The sequence below is a fragment of the Podarcis filfolensis genome (genome assembly GCF_964270895.1).
Source record: "Podarcis filfolensis genome assembly, chromosome: 17".
Classification (NCBI taxonomy): domain Eukaryota; kingdom Metazoa; phylum Chordata; class Lepidosauria; order Squamata; family Lacertidae; genus Podarcis; species Podarcis filfolensis.
In genome coordinates this window covers 5,366,914-5,391,929 of record NC_139621.1, presented here as the reverse complement: position 1 = coordinate 5,391,929, position 25,016 = coordinate 5,366,914, and the positions used below count along the sequence as shown (strand labels likewise).

General features: G+C 47.5%; 3 protein-coding genes and 1 long non-coding RNA gene across 6 annotated transcripts in view; 3 read left to right on the top strand and 1 right to left on the bottom strand.

The window, feature by feature from the left end:
* The window catches only part of KCND1 (potassium voltage-gated channel subfamily D member 1), a 73,628-nt gene extending 67,943 nt beyond the window's left edge, over positions 1-5,685 (top strand). For both annotated transcript variants that reach the window (XM_083593385.1, XM_083593384.1), the window contains exon 7: positions 3,932-5,685. In XM_083593385.1, the coding sequence (XP_083449511.1) occupies positions 3,932-4,148 (217 nt within the window). In that variant the 3' untranslated portion in view covers positions 4,149-5,685. The remainder of the gene's footprint in view (positions 1-3,931) is intronic.
* GRIPAP1 (GRIP1 associated protein 1) overlaps positions 1-25,016 on the top strand; it is a 241,335-nt gene that overhangs the window by 169,850 nt on the left and 46,469 nt on the right. The window lies entirely within an intron of this gene.
* OTUD5 (OTU deubiquitinase 5) overlaps positions 12,683-25,016 on the top strand; it is a 43,610-nt gene continuing 31,276 nt past the window's right edge. Inside the window, exons 1-2 of one of the 2 annotated variants that reach the window (XM_083593499.1) lie at positions 12,683-13,857; positions 23,859-23,949. In XM_083593499.1, coding sequence (XP_083449625.1) covers positions 13,276-13,857; positions 23,859-23,949 — 673 coding nt within the window. In that variant the 5' untranslated portion in view covers positions 12,683-13,275. Of the gene's footprint in view, positions 13,858-23,855; positions 23,950-25,016 lie in introns of both variants that reach the window. The other variant, XM_083593498.1, reaches the window with a different exon arrangement.
* On the bottom strand, positions 22,742-23,859 carry LOC310753145. The gene is made up of 2 exons (XR_014543228.1): positions 22,996-23,859; positions 22,742-22,952 (listed from the first exon to the last, which is right to left on the bottom strand). It is a non-coding gene; the product is annotated as an uncharacterized lncRNA (long non-coding RNA).

The window sequence follows — 25,016 nt, the reverse complement described above, 5'->3', positions numbered from 1 at the left end:
ACAAGGGAACTTATTTCTGAGCAGATGTATAGGATCACACTGCTAGCATCATGTACAGGGCGCTTCCAGATGACCTGTTTATTTGAGTGTATCAAAGCAAGTACAATGGTACCTCGGGTTACAAACGCTTCAGGTTACAAACGTTTCAGGTTACAGACTCCGCTAACCTGAAAGTAGTACCTCGGGTTAAGAACTTTACCTCAGGATGAGAACAGAAATCGCGCGGCAGAAGCCCCATTAGCTAAAGTGGTACCTCAGGTTAAGAACAGTTTCAGGTTAAGAACGGACCTCTGGAACGAATTAAGTACGTAACCAGAGGTACCACTGTAAGTTTGCTGACCCCACCAGGGGTCAGCAAACTTTTTCAGCAGAGGGCTGGTCCACTATCCCTCAGACCTTGTGGGGGGCTGGACTATATTTTGAACAAAAATAATGCCCCACAAATAACTCAAAGATGCATTTCACATAAAAGCACACATTCTACTCATGTGAAAACACCAGGCAGGCCCCACAAATAACCCAGAAATGCATTTCAAATAAAAAGACACATTCTGCTCATGTGAAAACACCAGGCAGGCCCCACAAATAACCCAGAGATGCATTTAAAATAAAAGGACATGTTCTACTCATGTAAAAGCACACTGATTCTCGGACCGTCCGTGGGCCGGATTGAGAAGGCGACTGGGCCGGATCCGGCCTGTGGGCCTTAGGTTGCCTACCCATGTCCTGCACTTTCCAGCGCATTCTCTCCTTTCTTCTTCCTTATCATAAAGCGTCTGATCTCCTGGGAAAGCAGGCTTGTCGTGTAAGAGTCCCTATCAAGTGTAATGGTGCAACCTGAATTTGCTGATTATGTGACTGAATCCCACTCGAAAGCAGTCTGGATGCGCTGAGTTCACTGCCTGAGTGCCACTCCATACATACGGTCTGCTGATAAGGTGGGCAGGACCTCATCACAACACTGCTTTCACCTCCTTGGGGAGTCCCACCTCCCATTTCAAGGACCACAGATCTAAGGTTATAGCGGATTGCAATCTAAATGAGTCAGCACTGTGGTGCTATTGCATTGGAGTGGAGAGAAGGCAAAGGCTTTTTTCTTTTTTGGATTTTGGTTTGACAAAAGCAGGAATGTGGTGATACGGGGCAGGGGCCACTGGCACCGCTATCGTGCAAGTTTAAATTTGTGCCCACACTTTCAAGAATGATTCAGAGAAGAAGTGAGACGGCGTAGGGTTTCGAATGAATGATGAATGAGGAACTGCCAAAGGAGCTGGACATGAATAGCTCAGGGAAAAGAAGATTAAGGGGAAACTCATGAAAGTGGCTTCAAATATCTAAGAGAGATGTCATGAAGAGGGAGAATGACTGACTGCTTATCAGCGCCCCGTCGGGAAAGGATAAGGACTGGTTGCAGCAAAGGCAGGCGTGGCTTGGATCTCTGAAAATGTTTCCTGATTGCAAGAACCTATGGGTGACAGAGCAAGCTGCAGAACTGGGGTAGATTAAGTCTGAGGAGCTTTGTGATTTGCACTGGACGACCATTGACTGTTAAAAACCTCCTCTGCTCCCTCTGAGTAACCAGCTGAGCTGCTTGCTGCTGGAAAGGAAGTGAGCGGTCAGTGTCTGGACCGTGTGGAATCTGTGGAAGGACTCTGTGCATCAGCTGAAAGAGGAGGCCGAGGAGAGAGGGGTAGGAACCAGAGCAAGGCTGCACAGAGGACAGGATGGCTGGGTGAAGGGGGACTGGCAAACTGGAAGAAAGATGGTTAGACGAGATAGAGAGTCAAGGAAAAGAGGGAGAGGATGAGAGTGGGGGAAGCCACTTAGTATCTAGTAGCTGTGCAAGAGATGCAGGCAGGCAAAGGTAATGAGTCTGAGACCCAGGAAGCAATGGGGCTGTAGAGTTGGAAAGGGACCCTAGCAATCATCTAGTCCAACCCCCTGCAATACAGGAATCTTAACTAAAGCATCCATGATAGGTGACCAACCAGCCTCTACTGAAAAACCTGCAAGGAAGGAGCATCCAGGGAGTCTGTTCCAGTTTTGAAAATGGGGGATTAAGCAGCTTTTCAGCTACAAGTCTCCAGTACTGTACTGCTGAGCCAAACTGTATTGCTTTTTCTGTGGCATATTATAGAGGGCCTTTTCCCGAAGTGTGGAATCTGCTGCCACCTGCTGGCAGAAGAGCTGCAGTGCCACACAAACAGTGGTCAGTGCCTGGCTTCATGAGTGGCAAAGTGGAGGGAATCAACTTTGGTTGCTGCCTCCTATACTCCAGCCAGACATTGGTCATGTGAAGGAGCAACTAGAGTCCCCCACCCTCCCTGCTTGGGCTCAAACCCACCTGCGAGCTGCATTCTTTGATCTTTGAAACTGTTCCCCCTAACCTCATGTGTGTCGCATCTGGCTATATCGGGGTGATCACTGATGATGGACCAGCACTCTGCACATGCTCATTTGGGTGAATAGAGACAAAGGGTTTCTTTTTTTTCAGCACAGCTATCTGCTAACTCAGCATTGCCAAACTGATTGCTTTTTATCACCCTTCGCTGCTGTTGTAATCCCTTGCATACTTTCTAGCTGGAACCAAACTGTTGCTATCTGTTATTTCTCTACAGGTAGCTAGCCGTGTTGGTCTGCCATAGTCAAAACAAAATTTAAAAATTCCTTCCAGTAGCACCTTAGAGACCAACTAAGTTTGTTATTGGTATGAGCTTTCGTGTATCTGAAGAAGTGTGCATGCACATGAAAGCTCATACCAATAACAAACTTAGTTGGTCTCTAAGGTACTACTGGAAGGAATTTTTTTTATTTTTTTATTTCTTTGCATTTCATTCCCCTCTGGCTCTGTTGTTTGCAACTTTGATTGTTTGTTTGCTTATGTTTATTTAAATATTTTACTGTAAACTGCCCTGTGATCTTCAGATAAAGAGTGGTATATACATTTAATTAGTATTAGTCATCGTCATAATAGTAGTCGTAGTAGTAGCCACACTCTAGGCTCTAGGGCTGAACTTGGTGGGACGTGGGTGGCACTGTGGGTTAAACCACAGAGCCACGACTTGCCAATCAGAAGGTCAGCGGTTCGAATCCCCGCGACGGGGTGAGCTCCCGTTGCTCGGTCCCAGCTCCTGCCAACCTAGCAGTTCGAAAGCACGTCAAAGTGCAAGTAGATAAATAGGTACCGCTCCAGCGGGAAGGTAAACAGCGTTTCCATGCGCTGCTCTGGTTTGCCAGAAGCGGCTTAGTCCTGCTGGCCACATGACCCGGAAGCTGTACGCCGGCTCCCTCGGCCAATAAAGCGAGATGAGGGCCGCAACCCCAGAGTCAGTCACGACTGGACCTAAGGGGCCCTTTACGTTTAGGGCTGAACTTGGCTGGGGACTGCAGTTGCCAGCCCCTACTCTAAACCCTGTTCTCCAAGGCATCGTTTCCAAGAACAATGATGGGTTGTGAAAGACGCTGGCCCAAGAACAGCTTGACTTTTGTAGTACACGTGCAAAATATGTAGACGCAGATCAGCAAATATGTGCTGAATGCACTGCTAAATGTATTTAGTGGAAATGGATGAAACTGCCCCAGTGGAAATGGTCATAGGAAATGGATGGGACAATCCCTTTTAAAATAAAAGCAGTGCTGGGCTTCAGACCTCCCAGCAAAATTGCGTGTTCCCTCCTGATGCTGTAGGACTGCATTTCCTATCAGCCCTTGCTGGTAAGGTCAAAGGTCAGGGCTGATGGGCGATGCAGACCAGCAACATTGCCCACTCCTGCTGCTGTGAATCATCAGAAGCACTCTTAAGTTAACCACCGCCTGTTTTTCCAGATTATGTGCCAGAACGGAGCCTGGGGAAGGTGCAGGTGACTACAGACCCCCCCCCCCAAAGCCCCTTCCTAACCTTTCTTTCTCCCGGTGTCTCCCCTTCTTCCAGCCGCTCCAACCTGAACGCCAAGACCCACGACAACTTGAAGCTGAACTGTGACACCACAGACTTCACAGCAGCCATCATCTGCATCCCCACCCCTCCTGCCAACACGCCGGATGAGAGCCAGCCCCCGTCTCCCGGAGGCCCTGGCGGACCCCTGCGCAACTCCAGCCTGTCTACCCCCTACATACTGCACGAGACGGTCAAGATCTCCTCCTTGTAAGGGGAGACTGGGGCGGGGCGGGGTGCTTGTCCCGACTCCTTCCTCTGCCCAGAGTCGCTGCTGGCTGCCTGGGTCCTGCTTACGAGCCGGGGACGGGGTCCTCTGCCCGCGCCCCCCACCCCGCCCGTCGAACTGCAAGCTGGAGGAGGGCAGCAGGGGGCGTGTGTCGCGCAGTCCCTTCCTCAGAGGCGATATCGTTGGCCACCAACAGGGGGAGCTGGCGCACGAGGGGGGGTTCCGATGCCTGCCCAGCTCCCCCTCTACAATCAAAGCCATATAGGAGGGGAGGTGGGTCCCCGATGCTATGCAACCGCAAAGGGGTGGAGCGATGCGGGGGGAACTGGGTTCCGACAGGTGGACCTCAGTGGTAATAGGGAACATATCCCAACAGCGGGAACATATCCGGAAGACTTTTTCCACACTATACCAAACCTATTACTCCTTAGGTTGGGATCAGGCGGAGTCAAAATCCCTGGTTTGACTCTGAGAGGGGTTTGGGGGCATTACAGCAGCAGGGAGAGGGAGCAGGGGCTCCTGGATCCTACCTTGGGCTGTGGAGGGCAGGGGTCTGAATAGGGGGACTGCAAGATTGTTGGGTGAGGGAGGTCAAGAGCAGGAGGTGTGCCGTTGATGCCCATCTGCAGATGGAAAGGTGAACTCTGAGGATTGAGGCTCTTTGATTCTGGTCCTAAGCATGATCAGAGTTGGGGGGTGTATTGCCTAGTGGTTAGAGCAAGGGATTCTGGAATTTGTTCCAGCTAAAGATGAGGAACCTTGGGGGGAAAGGGATGGAAATAGAACCGGCTAAGCTTCCAACCAGTTCCCGCCCCCCCCCACCCCCAATCTTCTGCCTCTCCTGGCTGAGCCATTTCTGGGACGGACGGAGCCTTAGAAGCCCCTGTCTCCCTGTCTATCTCTCTGCCTTTTTTTCCTCTCTGCCCTCCTCCCGATACCTGTTCTGTAACTTGGAAACTGCACTTTAAAAAGAAAAAGAAAAAAGTCTATTGCACCAAAACACAACACCTCATGGGAATCTCATGTATCATTCTCCCGACACCCCACACAGCCCTGCACCCCACTGCGTAGCATCGAGACTGTGCATGTGTATTATACCTCCGAAGAGTGGAATCCAAAGCCCACGGCTACAGAGCACCACATGGCATGTGCAGCCGTGTCCCCCATTCCTACCCCACCCGCCTACCTAGACAGAAGATACGCTGTGAAGAACTGAACCAAACCTGCAGAGCAGGGCTGTGGTCTGTGGTCCTCCTCCTCCTCCGGACATTTTTTAGGTTATGATCAAGAGAGAGAAAGAGAGACTTGGCTCTTGATCCTGAAAACCTTGCACTGTTCCATGTGCTCACCGGAGAAGGAACCGAACCTGGCAGAAAAGCAAAGAAAAGGAACTTGGGTGGGATGGCGGATACCGTTCTAGGTATCAAGTGAGCCACAAGTCCCGTCGCATGCATCAAGCTGGCTGGCTCTCAGCATCCAGCAAAGGTTGCTCTCTCTCAACAGGATCAGCCATTTTTGTTTCGATCTGCTGGCCACTCTTTATTTTGCTCAGCGTCTTGGCTTTCTCTCTCCTGGCTACCGGTGGGGAGTCAGCATGGCCTTGGGTAGCCAGGAGTCACCCGTGAGTTAAGCTCAGAGAGGAGTAAGGTCTGGTGGCTTATGACAGAGGCCTTGTCGGGGGAAGCAGCAGCAAATGAATGAGGAAGAATGGAGCGTGAGGATGCCTGGGGAACAAAATTCCTCTGGTCAGTCTCCAGCTCTAGCAAAGTAGGGGGATCCAAGTGGATGTGTTGAAGTTAGCATCCTTCGATAGGACCACGTGAAACATGGAGTGTACTTGGGCTGTCTCTCGCCCCGGACCCCACATTCATTTTCTAACCAGAGTTTTCCTTGCAGCAATTATTAAGTACCTGTAAATCAACATCTCCCCCTGTTGGATGGTTAAAGAAATAACAGTTACTTCAGGGCACTTTAATGCGGATCAATTAACTCAAATGCACTTTTGAACAGAATCATAGTGTCTGCTAGCGGGAGCGATGAATGAATGACACGGGAAGAGGTGGAAATGTCTCATAAGTGGATTTAAGGGCTGCCGCAAAGGCACAGAAGTGTAGAGAGGAAGTGAGAAGAATCAAAACAAGGTTCCTTGAGCTGAATCAAACATTCCAGTGTCTATTTCTCTACTGCAAAAAAGTGGGGGGTGGGTCTTTATACCCTAACAGAGGTTAAATTACTACTATGCACACTTAGCTGGGGTCAAGATACACTGAACAAAGTGGAACTTTTTTCCAAGCAAATTTGCATAGAGTCAGGCTGGCTTCCAGTTACGTAACTGTGAATGAAATCTCTACTCCAACTACTTTCCTTTTAAGCAAAGACATGAGGATGCATTTGTTCTGGCTGTTCGCCACTCTTTTACATCTGGAACCACATTGAATGTGTCCCAAAACACCGCAGGGGTCACTCTTGACCCCCCACAGTGTGAGATGAGATAATTATTGGATGATCAATCTGTAGTTTACAGTTCCCGTCCTCCCTGCTCAGACTGGGGTGCTTGAGAGAGACAACATGGACAGATTTGGAGCAGAGCATAACTATTTCATTTCTCTTGAACATAAATGCTGCTCCATTTTCCCTGCTAGGTATAGCACAGAGGACAATGTCCCAAATTCCCAAACTTCCTCAATACCAAACAAGAATACTCCAACCTCTTGAAACAGATAGCAATATTCCCAGGGTTTGACATATGCAAAGGGCAAACAGCCGTCTTCCATTTAGGGTAACCCAAGTCAAGAGCGGGGTGAGTGTGTGTTTGTGTGTGTGTTTCTTTGGAGCTGTTGTTCTTCCATCCCAGTCACACGCCTAAATTACTCAGTGGAATAGATTAGGTCCCCAGACTTTCTGGGTTCTAGCACAGGTAAAGTTGCTGCATCCTTGACAAATACTCTGTAGTTTTCACAGGCAGAAATCTAATAGGTGACATTTCAGCTGCACCACATATTTATGTGGGGGAAACTTTCACCTGGTGTTTCCTCCCTCACCCCACCCCCCAAAAAACCTGTTCAGGGTTCAGACCATCTTTCAGGGGGCAAGTGGCAACCCTAAATTTGGTGTGTGTGTGTGTGTGTGTCCATGCCCATGGCTAAGCTCCTCTAAGTGTAGGCCTTCTTATGGAGGCTTGAATCATTGCTAGATTCAATGCCCCCACCAAAAGAAGGTCCATTTGCCTTCTCTTGCTTCCAAGTTTCCCAGTGTAGGATGGACAGCCCTGTGCCATCCCAACCATTGCCAATCTGGTGCCTTCCAGATGTTTTGGACTATGACTCCCATCAGCCCCAGCCAGTGGGAGTTGTAGTCAGGGGCTGATGGGACACATCTGGACGTGTGAGATGTTGTTGGGAAAGGGAGTTCTACCACAAGGCAAGCTGCCCAAGGTATTCTGAGTGCCATTTAGAGGCAATGCAGGCTTTATTGCAGCTGGCTAACTCCATGCCACTGTCATACTTACGTGAGCACTGCTAACGTCTGAAGCGGGCCACATGTGGAACACTGCTGTGGCTACTTTGGTGATTAGGAGCATAATCACAAGATGCATTGTCCACTCTGCCCACTTCCAGTAGGATTCAAACATACGCTGGCAAATTCGGGCTGCACAATGAGAGTTGAATGGGAGATCCTGCGCAGCAAACCCACTTCCCCAAAAGACACTACATTTTGTGATAAAGAAAGTGGCAGAAAAGTGCCCCGAAAAGTGCAGGTTAACACTTGCTTGGATGCAATGGCATCTAACCTCCCAGCAGACAAATCAGGATGGATGCTCATTAAACAGCTGTCTAATCTGGATGCTTGCTCAATAAACAGGTCTTCTGAGAGGACTGCTTGTTACAGAAGTAACTGCAATCTTCCACATATTCCCTGAGAAACAAGGGTGTGTGTGTGTGTGTGTGTCCTGTTCACAGAGTAGCTGTAGGACTAACCCCTGTGGGCACAAGCCAATGGGGAGCCAGTGGTAGAGTATTTGCTTTGGGTGCAGAAGGTCCGATTCAATCCCCATGGCATCTGCAGCCAGGACTGGGAGAGACCCCGGCCTGCAGCCCTGGAAGGCTGCTGACAGCCAGTGTAGACAGCAGAGGTGGATTTAAAGGAGAGCAACCAGTTCGGCCACACTGGGCATGGAGCCTTGCGGGTGCCGCTGGGGATGCTGCAACTATAATCTGGGAGAGGAGCACAAGTTTGCTGAATTTTGGCATCACACAAGGTGCTACTGAAATTTGAGACCAGATCTGCTACTGTAGACCGATGGGTCCCCAACTCTACCCTCTCTTTACCTCTCTCCCACAAACAGAGATACATACCGGTAATTCTGTTGTAGTCACTTATTTACACTTGGGGAAATGCCGTTTGTTCCTTTCCAGACTCAAGAAGCCAATTCACACAGGCAGATTGCCAAAGTTTGCCGGGCCAGTGGAACCACTCAAGAGTTCATTAAGGGGTGAACCACTTTTGTGAATGGCTCAGAGACATGTACACAAAGTACACTTCCCCTGTTTTTTGGGTTGTAAACCCCTACTCACCTGTGGCAAGCCAGAACCTTCTCCCAAGTGACCAGGCAGGAGAGCCCCCCTTTGGGGCCCACGTTATGCCAACAGCTAACCATAACTAATATTTGTGGACTTGACCAAAGCTGATTCCCCACTGAGTCCACTGCCTTCTTTCAACAGTTTTGCTGTGGCAAAGGAAACATGACACGACTTATGAGGTGGCATAAGGCTAAATAAACAAATTATTTACAATTGCAACAGTTGCATCACTATTGGCTCTGCACACTCTGTAGACTTTCTCGACATGTCAACTTGTTCCCTAACACAGGCCCAGCAAAATACTGTTTCTTCATTTCAAAGCCTCAACTTTTTGTTTTGTTTTGGTGTTTTTTTTAAAAAAAACCCTCTCGTGAAGGGGAGAGGGTGATGGAGAAGCTCCAAGCATAGACTCCACTTTTACCCCTCCTGCAGTTCGAGACTTAAACATAAGAGCAATCCTTCACCTCCTCTACCTTCTTGCAGAAAGGAGTGGGAGGGATCCAGATTTTTCCATCAAAAAGGCAGCTCCTGCAAGCCACTAAACAAAATGGGAAGGATGTCATTTCCCTCCGCTCTGATCTTAAGGGTGCTGCTTGAGAGAAATGGAAGGAGCTGGTTAGAACCCATCACTGGCTGTTGTTCGAGATTTGATGGCCATACTAGGAACTGCTTTCCTTCAGCTGGTGCTGCACTGAGCAACTCCATCTGGTCATGTACAAGAGAGCAAAAAATATAGCCCCTCCAGTGGAGGCCCTCGAGTGTTGTGTCTGTAGGAGAATTCTAGCATGCCTGGTAATACTGAAGCAGAATCAAGTGGTAAAGCTTTATCCCAGCTGTATAACTTCATGCTGCACAGTGGGTGGTGTCTGAAGGCTCCTCCATTAAAAAAAAGGCCTCCCTATATCTAAAGAAGTAAAATGTCTAGGGAGGGAGAAGACTAGACAGAACCCTTTGATGCAGCATCAGAAAAAGCTTATGCTATTCTAGGCTGCATCAACAGAAGTATAGTGTCTGGATCAAGGGAAGTAATAGTACCATTCTAGTCTGCCTTGGTCAGACCCACACCTGGAGTACCTCTGTGTCCAATTTCTGGGCACCACAATTTAAGAAGGATGTTGACAAGCTGGAACATGTGCAGAGGAGGCAAGCAAGATGATCCAGCGTCTGGAAACCAAGCCTTATGCGGAACCGTTGAGGGAGTTGGTATGTTTAGCCTGGAAAAGAGGACACTGGGAGGAGATATGATAGCCATTTTCAAATACTGTCACATGGAAGATGGAGCAAATTTATTTTCCTCTGCTCCAGAGGGTAGAACCAGGCCAATGTCTTCAAGTTAAAAGAAAGGAGATTCCAACTAAACATCAGGAAGAACTTTCTGATGGTACAAGCTGTTTGACAGTGGAATGGATTCCCTTGGAAGACAGTGAACTCTCCTTCACTGGAGGTTTTCCACTAGAGGGTGGATGGCCATCTCTCATAGATGCTTTAGTTGAGATTCCTGCATTGTAGGGGGTTCAGTGACCCTCAGGGGTCCTTCCAACTCTACCATTCTTTGACCCTGACATGCTAATTTTCTGCATGAAGCCAGATTTTGTTGTTATAAGGAAGCATTCAAATATGCAAACCAAACAATGTCATCTGCAATCTAAAGTGCTGCAGTCCAAGAAAGGCTTTACCACTCAGTTCTGTTAGTGGTAGAAATTAGGCTGAACTTGATCCCTTACCATGGACAGAGTTGTCAGGGCTGGAAATGAAGACTTCTAGTTCCCATGTTATCTGTAAATGTGCTGTGTGTGACCTTGGTCAAGTCACTTCAACTCAGGTTCCTGTTTGTGTACAAATGGGGAGAATAAAACTGACCTGAAGAGAGATTTATCTTAGAAATGTGTGAATGCAGGAGGAGAAAGTCTGGGGTGTTTGGGGGGGTCTTGGAGGGTTCATCACTGAGGTGCAATGAGGGAGAAGGTGCTGGAGACAAGAGATGCTTGAAGAAGGTGGATGCTACTGTAGTTTTGTGCCAATAAAGAAAATTGGATGAGAGCTCAAACAAAAGTCATGTGCTCTATTCTTATTCTAAGATTTGGAGGCGTATGAGGATTTGGAGATGGATGAGGATTTGGAGATGGATGTAACAATTTTGGGGGCCTGGGCCTACCAGTTCCATGTTTGTTAAAAATCATTTTCATGTTATTGTAAGAAATATTACATGAATATTTTTCTAACCAAGTTGGAGGGGGAAACTAGTGGACTATAATTCCTATTTATTAAAACTATGAAGGCATGGCTTAGATGGGGCCCAAGATAATTAATAAATCATCTGTGTTGGGGATTACACTGATATGAAGAAAAGTATCTGTGTAAAATTTGTAGACTGATATTAATGAGTGTAGAATTTGGGAACATTAGCATTTGATTTTGATTTTTTTAAAAGAAAAAAACCAGGAACTTTAAAAAGTAAAAATTATACACACACACAGTGTAACAGATATTTAAATATGCTGAAAAGGAGCACTCTCTCTGACAAGCAATCTGCACATGAAGAAGAATGATGGTTAGGAATTCCAAGTATCAATATCTCAGTGTTCAAGAAGTGAGCTCTGAGTCCTATCACAAATGAGTCTGTTGTTTTCTGTAAACCTGGCTGACGTGGAATCTTAGAAATCTAATTAAAGTAAACCCAATTAAATAAGTATGTCAAGGCTGCCTGCCACATCACGCCAAGGAATTTGCAACAGGGGTATCCGGAGCTAGAATGGAGGGCTAAAATAAAAGTATGGAAAAGTTATAACTGTTTTCAATAAACGACACAAAACGTCCATAGGTTTGCATCCAGTTGTCCAATAAAAGTCTCCCAGCCCTTTAGTTATCAATGAAAGAGGGTGTGTGAGAGAGAGTGTGACAGATACACACACACACAGCGCCTTGCTAGATCAGGTCAAAGATCCAACTACTATTGCAAAAAACGTCTGGCCAGATGCCTTCCAGAAGCACACAAGAAGGTCACAAAGCAAATACTGTAGCCCTCCCCTACCATTGTCCCCTCTGCAACTGTTGTACAGAGACACTGCTTCTTAAATGTGGGTGTTCCATTTTGCTGTCATGAGCTGTAGCCCTTTTCTCCACGAAATTGTCAATCTCCCTTTAATGCCGCCGGCCACAAGCAACATCACAAATGGTGCTACCTGGGCTATAATATGCTTGTTTATTGGGTTTTCTAGTCCTATGCATGAGCTCAGAAAATGTTGCAGAAGATTCCTCCTAAGCCCACAGGTATATTAATTCCTGATCCCAAAGGGGTCGCAGCCTCAATAAGTAAGGCTTTTTGAAGCCCAAAGAGGCCAGATATATTAACAATTGTATTGCAGTAATTTAATAATTTATATAGAAAAATCTAATCGCTATAATAAATAAGTCTTTACTGGAGCACGCAGATTCCTGCCTAACTGTATGGGATAAGGCACATTAGGAACCAATCAACCAATCAGCTTTATAAGATTCTATATGCCAACCAGCTGTAGGAACTCGCGTCCAATCTATCAATTCCCGACCCTGGGAACGCTCCAAGCCAATAGGAGGTAACCGGCCACTTTCAGCCAATCACGGTTCAGGTCTGTGTCCGCCGGCGAATGAAGAAACGGAAACTACTTTCTCTAGCCTATCGGAACAAGCTATGCTGACAAGGGGAACAATACTCCCGCCTCCCTCCTTCGCTCTCGCAAAAAGGGCCGGGGAGGAGGGAACGTGGAAAGAGGCGGGACATCAACCCGACCGGCAGCGGCGCCAGCCACTCAGTGACGGGCATCCGTCACTCCCGGCCAACGAGCACGCGGCTAGCCGCGGTTGCTACGGCCTGCCCAGGGACCGCCTCACCTGTTGCCAGGGGGCGTGGAAACGGAAGTCGAGCTCGCCGGGGTCAGAGGCCGGCTGTGTTGATGTTGACACTAGGCCGGGCCCGCAGACGGGCCGTAGTAGTAGTAGCCGCCGCCGCCGCCTCTTTCCGGAGACCGCGAAAGGCCCGAAAGCCTCTGAGGAGAAATTGGGGACGAGGCCGACCCGGCTGGTGTGGGCTGCTCGGGAGAAGCTCCGGCGCCTGGCGGGGAATTGACGGGCGCGCTCCCTACTGAGCGGCGGCGGCGGCGGGGAAGCGATGCGCCGCGGTTGATCTGGCCATCCGGGCATTTGCCGCCGCCTTCCCCGCTTCCCTCAGAGAGAGCCCCCCGCTTCCCGCTGCCGGCTGCCCTCCCTCCACCTCCCCCGCGGAGCCCTCTTCATCCGGGTAACCCTGTTTCTTCGCCCTCCTCATCCGGGTAACCTGCGGGGCCCCCTTGGCCCTCGCCGTCCCCGGTGCGCGGCCCTCCGCCTCCCCTCCCGCGCTCCTCTCTCCCGGGCGCCTCTTTCTCCTCCCCGCCCCGACCCTTGACCCCCCTTCGCCCTGTCCGAGCCCCCCGCCCCCTCGTCGCCGGGGCAACTGTCACCCCTCGCCCCCTTGAACCTTCCTCCCCGCCGGTCTCCGGGCCCTTCCCGCCCTCGCCATGACTATCCTGCCCAAGAAGAAGGCCTGCCCGGCAGCGGGGGACGGCGATAGGGACCAGCCTGGCTCCCGAGGGGGCGGCCCGGGGGGTCCCGGGGGCCCCGGCGGCGTGGGAGGTCCGGACCCGCGAGGCTGCTCGGGCTCCGACTCGCACCCGCGAGGCCCCGGCGGAGGCGTCGGGGGAGGCGTGGGCCCCGGCGACCCGCACTCGGGGCGCGGCGGCGCCCGTCCCCGGGCCTCGCCGCCGCCTCCGCCGCCCCGCTGGGGGCTGCCCCCCGCCGGCTCCCCCCCGCCGCCCAACCCCGGCGTCGGAGCCGGCGGCGACGGGCCCGGCCTCGGGCTGCTGGACCCCGGAGTGGCCGAGGCGCGGGGCGGGGTCGGGGGCGGCTGCTGCTCCGGCCCCGGGCACAGCAAGAGGCGGCGGCGCGGAGGGTCCGGCGGCGGGCTGGGAGCCGCGGGGCCCGGGGGAGCGGGAGGCAACAGCCCCGAGCAGGATGAGGCCGGCGCCGGCTACAACAGTGAGGACGAGTACGAGACAGCGGCGGCCCGCATCGAGAGCATGGACCCGGCCACCGTGGAGCAGGTACCTCGTGGGGGTGGGGAGCGGACGGCGGGGTCCTTAACCCTGTCGGAGGCCTATGGAGCCCACGCGCTTTTTGGAGGGGGGGTGCTTGCTGCTTGGCACCTTCGTTTCATGCTGGGCTGCACGCTTCCCTTTTGCCCTAGGTGTCCGGCCACCGGGAGTGCATGGTTTAATTGTTTAATTTACCTCGCGTGATGCACGCGTTTTGCGCCCTCCCACTGAAATATGTCTTAGCTATATAATGGGTACACATCAAAGCGTAGTATGTCAACTAGCCATGCTGCTCCCAGGGTGGTTCGCAGTTGAGGGTTCCTGCAGGATCACTTGGGCTGGATTTGTTTGAAGTTATCCCTAGGAGCAGGTGAAAGCAGAATCTGAAAGGCTCCCATTGAAAAGAGGGGAGCTGTCTCTCTAGTAATGTTTGGTTTCTGGTATCTTTTGTAAAAAAGAAGTGTGCAGATTCACTGTGTTGGCAGGAATGTGACTTACAAGGCATATTAAATTGTGAGGCCTCCCTCAGAAGAAAGCAGAATCCCTTTTATGTGGCATTATTGGTGCCTAGCTATTTAATAGAGAAAAGATCGCCCTTTGGTTGAAAGAGGGGGGAGGCTTGCTCTGGCAATTGTAAGATTTTTAACTATTACTGAAGGGTGGGACAATGTCATGGAGCCAGGTGAGACAAATAAAGGGAATGGGTGTGAGGGGAAATATTTTGCTTATCTGTGCCGATTGATGCAGAAGGGTTTCAACATCATTTGAAAAGAAAATAACATAGCACATCAGCCCCGCATAGAATGTGAAGTTACCTTAGGGGACAAGAGAGAGATGGGGATCTCTCTTTGAGGAAAGGTTAGAGGAAATCTTTCAGTTCAATGCTGTGAGTTAAAACAGGAACCCTTGTTTTATAGTTGTAGGTAGAAACACTGGAATGAATACTGGGTCTGGATATGGTATGGAATACAAAAGGGAACCAAAGAATTATTCTCTGTTGGGTTACATTGCCTTTTAGCTTGTAGTTGTGACACCTGAGGTCATCTTTGAGAAGGAAGGATTGATGGAGCCTTTGTGTGTATAGAAATGGCATCTTCCATCCTGTGACTCCAGACAACCTTTTGATACTAAAAATGGAAGTATTACATTCAGAAAGGGGTGGGATCTTTGCTTGAGAGAAACTTGTCTCTGTAAAGAAATTGGATTTGCTTAGCTCCAAAGTGATAGAGTAGGTGTGGAGAGGGTCCAATTTAGAAGACAACAAAAGTAGTGGCATGGGGGCGTTGGTGGGTCTCTATGCTTGATTACAGTTTTGTTTGTAAAGACATTTGGGAAATGAATAACTATGGGGAGAAGAGTCTGTTTTGAGAACTGGCAGGCTGAGGAAATATGTGTGCTGGAAGAAATAAGGTTTTCTGCAAGAGTGGCATGCAGATACATGAAACTGACTTGTATTAAGTCAGCCCATCCAGCCCAGTATTGTTTCCTTGGACTGGCAGTGGTTCTCTAGGGTCTTGAGCACAGGACTGACTTCTGGACTTCCTACAGAGAACCTTTATTTGGAAAGTTGGAGGCTGGATTTGGTGCATGATCACGGAGGTTTGAGCCCCCACCCACCCCCATGTAGGTCTGTGGCTATTCCATGCAGGTAGGTTCCTAGATCACTCCTAGTTTGGTCTCACTATTACGTATGGCTTAGGACATTGTTGTCTGCAGCAAACTGTCATTTGTTGATGGCTAATATTGGGTGTTCTGATCCTGTTGGTAAACTATTATAGGGAAGGGAACCTCTTGGTCTACTCAGAAGCAGATTGTCCTTTATATTAAGCTACTGCTGTATCCCACAAGATCATGATCCCAAGCTTGCAGGGAGGGAGGGAAGAAGGAAAATATTTCAGACGACTTTAAGAGCAGCTGAAAACAAGGGAATTCTCTCTCAGGCCCCCTGCAGAAAAATGCTTTTGTAAGCTAGCTTGAGATAGTTACTACTGGGGTGGCTAACCTGTGATCCTTCCAGATGCTGCTGAACTACAGCTCCCATCTTTCCTGACCTTTGGCCTTGCTGATGGGATTTGGAATCCAACATCAGGAGGGCCACAGGCTCTCCCCCCCCCCCCCGGTTCTTCGGCAAACCTCTTCAAGTTTTCTTATCTTCAGAAAACACTTTCTACATCTATATATTGGCCACAAAAACCCTGTGTGCTGCAGAGGATTCTGGGACATACTCTAGATTGCCTTTTCAGTGTCTTCTAAACATTTTGACCTGGCAGTCCAGTCTAGAAGTGGACGTTGAGTCTGCAATTAACGTGGCAAATGATCGTAGGCAGACTTGGAATAGCTAGCACCGCCATCCTGGTTTTGGGGGGTGGGGAGTGATGTAAAATCCAGATGTCAAATGGTTGAAACAGAATTCTTGATGGTTTGGAATTTAGCTTAAGATTCTGCCAGATGCAGCAATAAAGTGAGTGAAAAACCATTTCCCACTGCTATAGAGGAAAAAGGAATGCAGCTGTTTTAAATTGCAGCATGATGGATTTGGCCTGAATACTGGGCAGTGGGGAAAATCTTATATTTAAGTATAGGGCAGCTAAGCAAATTGCTTCGGAAAGCTACAGCATTTTGTGTTCTGAAAAAGAAGCCAGATTATGTTTGTTTTATTGGTAAATGTTTATGTTGCCATACCCAAATGCTCAGAGCAAGTAATTTCTATAAAAAATGTCAAATCGAAAGCTATTGCAAATATTTACAGAAAAATCTATATGATTCAGTTAAATAATGACAAGGGCCAGCTTGGCACCTCACACCAGCTGCTTTATGTTGACAACCCCAACCTAGTTATCATATTTCCTTATGATGCATGCCCATGACTAGGATGTCAGCAACAACTGTGAGTAGTGTAGAAATGTGCAGTGTTGGGTGGGGGAGGGGCAAAATGGTTTCAGGACAGACCTATCAAATAGCAAGTCTGAGGTGGAATCACATGGGGGGGTGTGTCTTGATGACCTCACGGTGTGCACTGCCTCATTTGAAGTGTTGTGTCTGAGGCTACTTCAGTGGGTTAGAAAGCTAAGTTTTGTGACAATTGATCTGTGGTGGTAGACCCACACGTCAAATGATAAATGGGCATATGTGAGTAATTCACCCTTGCTCTGGAAAACACTTTCATTCTAACTCTCCAGGGAAGGGAGTTCTATGCTACAGAACAGCCGCTGTGAGTGCTTTTGCTGTATTGATTAGGTATTGCTCCTAACATTTCCCCCAGTGGGTCGGCTAGCAGTTGTGATGGGACACATGAGAGGAGATAATCTCAGAGGGAGGCCTGCATCACACATAGTTCTTGAGGCCATATACTGCAATTAGTTCCTAGATACACTGTTTTTGCAACCTGCCCAAGCTCAGCAGACAGCATCTTCCAGTCCCTCCTCCAACCTTGGGAATTGCAGTTGTCCTATCAGCTACCCCTCAAGTCTGTGGCTGCTGTTGCTGAATACCAAGTTGGCTCTGAATATGACCTCTCATGATCTGCTTATGGATGAGGAGGCCGATCTGCTCTGTATCACTGAGACCTGGGTGGGCGAGTTGGTCTCACCCAGCTGTGCCCATCTGGATACTCTGTGTAGTATCAGGGCAAATTTAAGGGTCAGGGAGTTGGTGTAGAAATTCATTCTCTCTGTTTCTGTCCAGTTGGGGGAGGGATCTAGAGTGTGTGTTCCTGGCATTGAGCAATTGTGACAGATGAGGGATTCTGCTAGTTTACTGCCTGCCTTGCTGCACTCCAGTCTCCCTGACAGAGCTAGTGGCAGTGGCAGTGGCAGTGTTGAGAACTCCCAGACTATTGGTTCTGGGGAACATCAGCATCCATGCCAAGGCAACTCTGGGGTGGCTTAGGACTTCATGGCTGCCATGAGAACCATGGGGCTGTCTAAAAATGCCATCGGCCCAGCGCATGTGGCCTGCCACACTCTGGACCTTGTTTTCTCAACTAGGAAGGAAGATGGTGATCTGAAAGTAGGAGATATTGACATCAGTCCCTTGTCATGGTCAAATCACTTCCTGTTGAGATTTAGGCTTTGATAATCTTTTCTGCTCTACAGAGATGTGGTACTTACTAGAATGGTTTGCTCTTAGAGACTGATGGATATAATGGGTTTCCAAACAGCTCTGGGAGATTTTCCAGCTGATATGACTGGTGGTCCCATTGAAGTCCTGGCCAACCTCTGGAACAGCTAAATGGTTAGGCCATTGACACGATCGCCTCTGAGTGCCTTGCCTGTTTGGCTCCTTGGTATACTCTAGCTTAGGGCAAGGAAACAATCTCGGAGGCTGCTCAAATACAAATGGAGGAAATGAATGCAGTCCAACACTGTTGAGGGCTCACCATCGAGCCTACCTAGTAGCACTGAAGGCAACCTTGAAGGAATACGTCTGAATCCATTGCTGTTGCTTGAGTCTCAGGCGGCCTCAGTGGTGTGTAATGTCTTCTATCAGCTTCGGTTGATGGCCCAGCTGTGCCCCTATCTGGACAGGAGTAGCCTAACTTCTGTTGTCTATGCTCTGGTAACCTCTAGGTTAAATTACTGCAATGTGTTATATGTGTAGCTGCAGCCAAATGGCTCACCGGGGCAAGGTCTGATCCTGGCCTGACTAATTGACTGCCAATTAGTTTCTGGGCCCAATTGAAAGTGTTGGTTTTGACCAGGCATAGGCAAACTCCGGCCCTCCAGATGTTTTGAGACTACAATTCCCATAATCCCTGACCACTGGTACTGTTAGCTAGGGAAGATGGGTATTGTAGTTCCAAAACATCTGGAGGGCCGGAGTTTGCCTATGCCTGGTTTTGACCTATAGAGCCTTAAACATCTCAGGACACTTAATTACTGCAGTATTCAGTCAGATTCCATCTTAACACGGTGCACCACTTTGTAGAAAGAAGTGTTTGCCTTCACCTAGTTGTCCCAACTATCTTGCTCTTGCATGTCCAGCAAAGATGTTCACACCTACAGGTTCAGGGAGTTTCTTTTTCTCTACAGTGTGACTGTGTGCAGGGTTCTGAAGGTCAGCTTGCGCATGTGCACCAGCACCCCAAGCTGTCATAGTATGTGACTGTTGTGTAGTGAGCGCACAATAGCTGTGGATAAAGAGTTATTTGAATGCTATGTTGTTGAGGAGGAGGGTGCGAAAGATGGTTAAAGAGTGGGGTTTGGTCTGTGTGTCATAGTCACTTGAAAATAATTCCCTGCTTGGTGAATCCTAGCCTCCAAATGCAAGCCTATGTGAGAAGTTTGCATGATTGGGGGACAGCCAGAGCTCAGTGGTAGAGCTTCTTCTTTGCATGCAGAAGGTTCCAGGTTCAATCCACAGATCACTTGTCTTCTAGATATAAAGTCCTTGAGTATAGTAGATAATTAAGTGTGGTAGCTGAACGTGTTTGTTTTATGAGCCAATTGGTGCTTTGTATCATGTGCATTTATTTAGCTATGAGATGTGAATGAACCTAGTTCCTCCCAGATTTGCACTTTGCCGCTCCCAATCCCCTTTTCTCCCACACCTAGGAGAAAGAGTTCAGCTTGACAGCACCTCCTCCTGGCTACACAGAAGGGAAGGGAAGGGAGTATGAGCTTAGGAGGAGGCTAGGCTCATTCATGCCTCACAAAATCATGGTTTGGCACAATGTGTGAATGTAGCCATAGTGTATGTGTGTTATGTGTTTATCATCGCCATGCAATATATGTTAGTGGGTTTTATAATTGTTCCTTCCTACATGAAAATACTTTCTGTGTGGGGAATATGTGACATGAAGATGGTCAGATTCTGTCACGTCTCCAAGACAAATAAAGTTCCATGGTAATCGCTGAATTCCTCTCATTGCTCCAATGTTCTGAATTCAGGGCCAAAGTAGGCATAAGGCTCATGATTTTGCCTTGGGTGTTTTTTGGGTGTTTTTTTTACAAATAACTGGTGTAGAAGCTTGCTTCTTTTTTTGACAAATAGCAGAAAGGTGTAGCCCAGTTCTTCTGACTGGAACTGTGGCAGACGGAAAAACTTAAAGCCTCCCCTTCCCTATGCCATTCCTGATCTGGGTTGGCCCCCTCGGCCAGCTATGTTTTTTAAAAAGAAATATATAGGTCAAACAACATGGCAAAACATTGCCCTTAGTCCATTAATGTAATAGGATGCACTTTAAAGTGCTGTATAGAAGAGAGCACATAGGAAATTTGAACTTGCTTGGGCGGTATCTGGACAGAAATGGCAACAATTGAAATGAATGGGAGACTGGCAAGGTGTTAGCTTTGTTCTGAGAATTCATTCTCAAACTGTGATTGCTGAGTTTGGCCAGTGTTCCACATAATTGTGAAAGGCAGTTGTATATCCTTAAAACATGGAGTAGGCACATGCCTGGGAACTATAATTGGATATGCAAAGACTCTGAAGTTGAGGACTTGTTGGTCAGGTTTATTAGTGTGTTGAAGCGATGTGGGACTGTTGTTCATCAGAGGAAGTGGGTGATTAATACACACACTTCCAAAACACGGCAGGTAGCTGAAGTGAATCATCCATAGGTGAGGGCTGAGAGCTCAGGAGTCTGAAATACTCTAGGCATTCATTCCTAAATAGTCCCAGCAGAAAATCAAATACTCTACCCATTTTAACTGTGAACTCATGCAAAGGAAAAGGTGGGGTGAGGAGAGCTTTTTAAAAGAATAGCAAACATAATTTAGCCAGAGTGAAAAACAACCACTGGAAGGAAGGACAGAAAATGAGAGTTTGTTTTGTTCAGAAAAGCTTTTATGGAAGAGCTTTTGGGGCCGCATATGATGTTCATATTATTTCTGTTAGTCAATGAAAGAAGTGTGTTCCACCTGCTTAGTAAGAAATAGGGAGCAGCTGTTGCCTGATTCTGTAAATATGCAGTGCCTTACATAGATCGTGGGGGTGGGAGGAGTACACATGCACTGTGTGGTGTGAATGAGCAGGTGCTGTTGTGAAATTCAGAATGGAGAAGTCTAAAATAGTCTCTGTACTGGAAGATTTGGGGTTGCGTCTCTCTTTCTGCATAGTTCAACATATTTATTATTACTGTGTTGCTAGATTTTGGTGGTGGAATGCTTTTCGGGTCTCTAAGATATTTACTTGTCTAAATATTTCCAAGTTGCAAGAAGTTCATCATTCAGTTGTCTGTGTACACTAGCAGTTGTCTGCAAAAGTTTTGTGAAGGTCATTGTTGTCCTAGACTGGGGAAAAGGTTGTGGTCTGGATTACCAAGGTCAGAATATCTTCTACAATCCTAAGAATCTGAACTTTCACTGGAAGGAAAAAAAAACTCATTCAGCCCTCATAGTTGTGAAGAGACAGAGATTTCGTTTCTGTTAAATGAAGTTTATTTTTCTTTTCTTTGTTTTTTTTAAAAAGTATGCCTTAGTTCCTGTAATTGAGGTAATTAAATGTGAAAATTTTTCAGCAATTTTCATGCTCACATAATGAGCATGCTGTGTGCAACCTGTTGAGCTGCATCTTTCATTACCCTGTCTGAAAGTAGCAACATTTCTCTGTGCAGCTGTTGTGAAATAGCCTATAAGTTTGTCAGACCTCTGAGATGGTTTGTATATTTATTCAATTTTTAAGCCCTCATAAATGATCTCAGGGTAGTTTGCATGTGTGTATTTTTAAAACCATTTAAAATAACATTAAAATGTTCTGCTTATGGCTCAACCCAGTTTTCTAGGCAGTAACATAGGTTGTAAACAGTGTTAGAAACTTAGATATATAATCTAGGCACCAAATGGCTCCTTAAACCGGGGTTACAGTCGCCAGAACGGAACATTTAGTTGCCATTTGGGGGCCAGATGGCTTGAAAGTTGTATTTTTCAATGGTTCCTGAAATTTGTTCTGCTTGTGCAGATAAAATATCACGGATAGAATTCTAAAGGATGTGCTGTTAGGGTGTGAAAACAGGCAAGATCCAAGGATCCCCAGAGATGCGTCTCCAGATGGAGACGTCAGCCGCCATCCTAGCACCCAGACTTCCTCACTTGGTCGCAAGTGACTGATAGCAAGGTACAAAATGCACCTGGTGATTGGTGAATTTTAACACTTGTTTATAAAAGTGTCATTGTGAAAATTTCCAGAGTGGTGGTTGGTACGAAAAATGAGCTAAAGCAGTTTCAGCCCCCGCCCCCCAAAGATACAGAAGTGTATTACAGGTACTGGGACAATCTAGACAGCTTTCTATTTATGCAATACAATGTTGCCCTGAAAGATACTTTATGAATCAATTAATAAATCTGCTCACTATGATTTGCATTGTATAGGTTGTTGGGGTTTGTGTGTGTGGATTTGGGAGAGAGGGTTAGACCCGGACTGCTAGTGTAGCAGTTAATAGAATAAGCTATGAGCTTGCATTTTAGCTCAAAATTAGTCTCATCCACAACATCACAAGCAGTCAAAACACTGTCTCCAGCCTCCATTGTAATAAGGAGGTGAAAATGCTTGTCTGCTCTACATTACCTGTCTGTGAAATTCATGGGGAGTTTGTTGTGTTTGATGCTCTTTTTGTTCCCTTGCTCTTTGATTTTCCGGATCCTGTCAAGTTGATCCAGATGACCAAGTATATTGTCTACCCTGTACAAAATGTTTGGAAAGAGCATCACACAGCTCATGTTCCCTGTCTTTTTCCAGACCCCAAATACCACAGATCTAATGGTTCTCCTCACACCAGTTATTCAATTTATGTATAGAAAATATGATAATAGGGACAAGGAAGGCTGAGAAGGGGAGCTAAGAAGGCTAAGAAGGGGAGCTCTGGAAGAACAGCTTGGCAGCCTGTGGGCATGCGTGTCCACTTGTTGCCAGAAGATGGCAGCACAATCATTTGAGCCAGAAAACACAAGTGTACTTTTCTTTGGAAGTTCTGACAAGTTCTGAGCTGCTCTAGTGTAAGTTGTTGAAGGAGATTAGTATTAAGCCTTCTAAGATTCAGTGGTCCACAGGGATGGCTTCTCCTGAGCCAGCCCATTGAAATAAGTAGTTCTTGCCCAGCATTCTTGGAGTATTGGTCGTAATGCAGAATTCTACATTTTCCCTCCTGGCTAAATGCAGCTGCTGGCCTGCTGTTTACATACATACATACATACATACATACATACATACATACATACAGTCAGAGCTGACCTAATAGAATGCCAAAAAGAGAGAAACTAGTTCTGAAAAGAGTGCTTTTAATATTTATTACAGCTCAACACATCTTGGGACATAGATTCTTCCTTCAGGAGTAATCGTAAAAGTTGCAACTTTTGTACTGTAAGGCCAAGTCTGTAAAGCTTTGTAGTAAGGAATTAAATATCTTTAATCTTGATTCAGTAATGAAGCAGTTTGCACAAATACTGGCACTGTGAGGAAGACCCTCCTTGGGATTCTAAATGGATTTTTATTAATTTTCAAAGCAAACAGTAACAAAACTGGGATATTAAAATAATGTATTTTCCTTATTTTCCATCTTGAGTATGGAAATGTGGAAGGGGCATTTGTGTAACCCAACATGATATTGTAATGCTCCTCTTAAAACACACAGCATTTGCACATATTATAGACATATTGCCAAATGTATATTTCTCAGGATGAGAGCTGGATGAGAGCCTTGTGCCAAATGAGCTTGCAGAAGTTGCTGAGACTTCTTCTATGACTGTGTTGTGGGCGTGGAAGTCCAGTATCATCCCGCATTAAAACTGCCATGGTTGGATCACTGTTGGGATCCCGTGGTGTCTCCATTGATAAGCCCAGGGTCTATAATAATGGCCATCTCTTTGCATGGGTCAGCCTCTAGGGGGCACAGTGGAGCCATGCATGGGGATAACCCTTTCTATTCCAGTTGTGGATTGATTTTAATGCTGGTGCCCTGTGTTTGGGTTGCCATATGGGGAACTGGAGAAAGAGTAGGATATGTCACCCTTTCTGGTTTGGGGGATGGGGTTGCCGTCTAACTTGCTGACATCTGCCCCTCCTGTCACCAGCAGGAACACAGGTTCGAGAAGGCGCTGAGAGAGAAGAAAGGGTTCATCATAAAACAGATGAAGGAAGATGGGGCCTGCTTGTTCCGGGCTGTGGGTAAGTCCTGCCTGCTGACGGGTCTTCCTTTTAGAGATTGAACAGCAGGCGGCACTAGAGCTGAAACAGATCCCCATCCTCAAAAGTTCTCCTCCTGCAAATGTTAAGATTGCATATTTGCAGAATATTGTGTATAGTATTTTACACCTGACACCAGATACCAGTATTTAGATTTGATCATTGACTTTGCTGTAATATTTAGTACTTAGAATCATAGAGTTGGAAGAGACCACAAGGGCCATCGAGTCCAACCCCCTGCCAAGCAGGAAACACCATCAGAGCACTCCTGACATATGGTTGTCAAGCCTCTGCTTAAAGACCTCCAAAGAAGGAGACTCCACCACACTCCTTGGCAGCAAATTCCACTGTCGAACAGCTCTTACTGTCAGGAAGTTCTTCCTAATGTTTAGGTGGAATCTTCTTTCTTGTAGTTTGGATCCATTGCTCCGTGTCCGCTTCTCTGGAGCAGCAGAAAACAACCTTTCTCCCTCCTCTATGTGACATCCTTTTATATATTTGAACATGGCTATCATATCACCCCTTAACCTCCTCTTCTCCAGGCTAAACATGCCCAGCTCCCTTAGCCGTTCCTCATAAGGCATCGTTTCCAGGCCTTTGACCATTTTGGTTGCCCTCCTCTGGACACGTTCCAGTTTGTCAGTGTCCTTCTTGAACTGTGGTGCCCAGAACTGGACACAGTACTCCAGGTGAGGTCTGACCAGAGCAGAATACAGTGGCACTATTACTTCCCTTGATCTAGATGCTATACTCCTATTGATGCAGCCCAGAATTGCATTGGCTTTTTTAGCTGCCGCGTCACACTGTTGGCTCATGTCAAGTTTGTGGTCAACTTGTCATTAGTCAACTTGTTGACTAATATTGGGTTGCCTGCAGTGGGAGGACAAATCCCAGTGCCCAGTAGGCATAAGATGATCAGGGACCCACTGGCACCTTCATTGCTGAAGATGGCAGGAAGCAGACTGCTCCTCCTCCCAAGGATGCTACCATTTCTTTGACCTGGTTGCTGCTTCCCTTTACACTCCTTTTCCCTGCTTCATTCCCCCCCC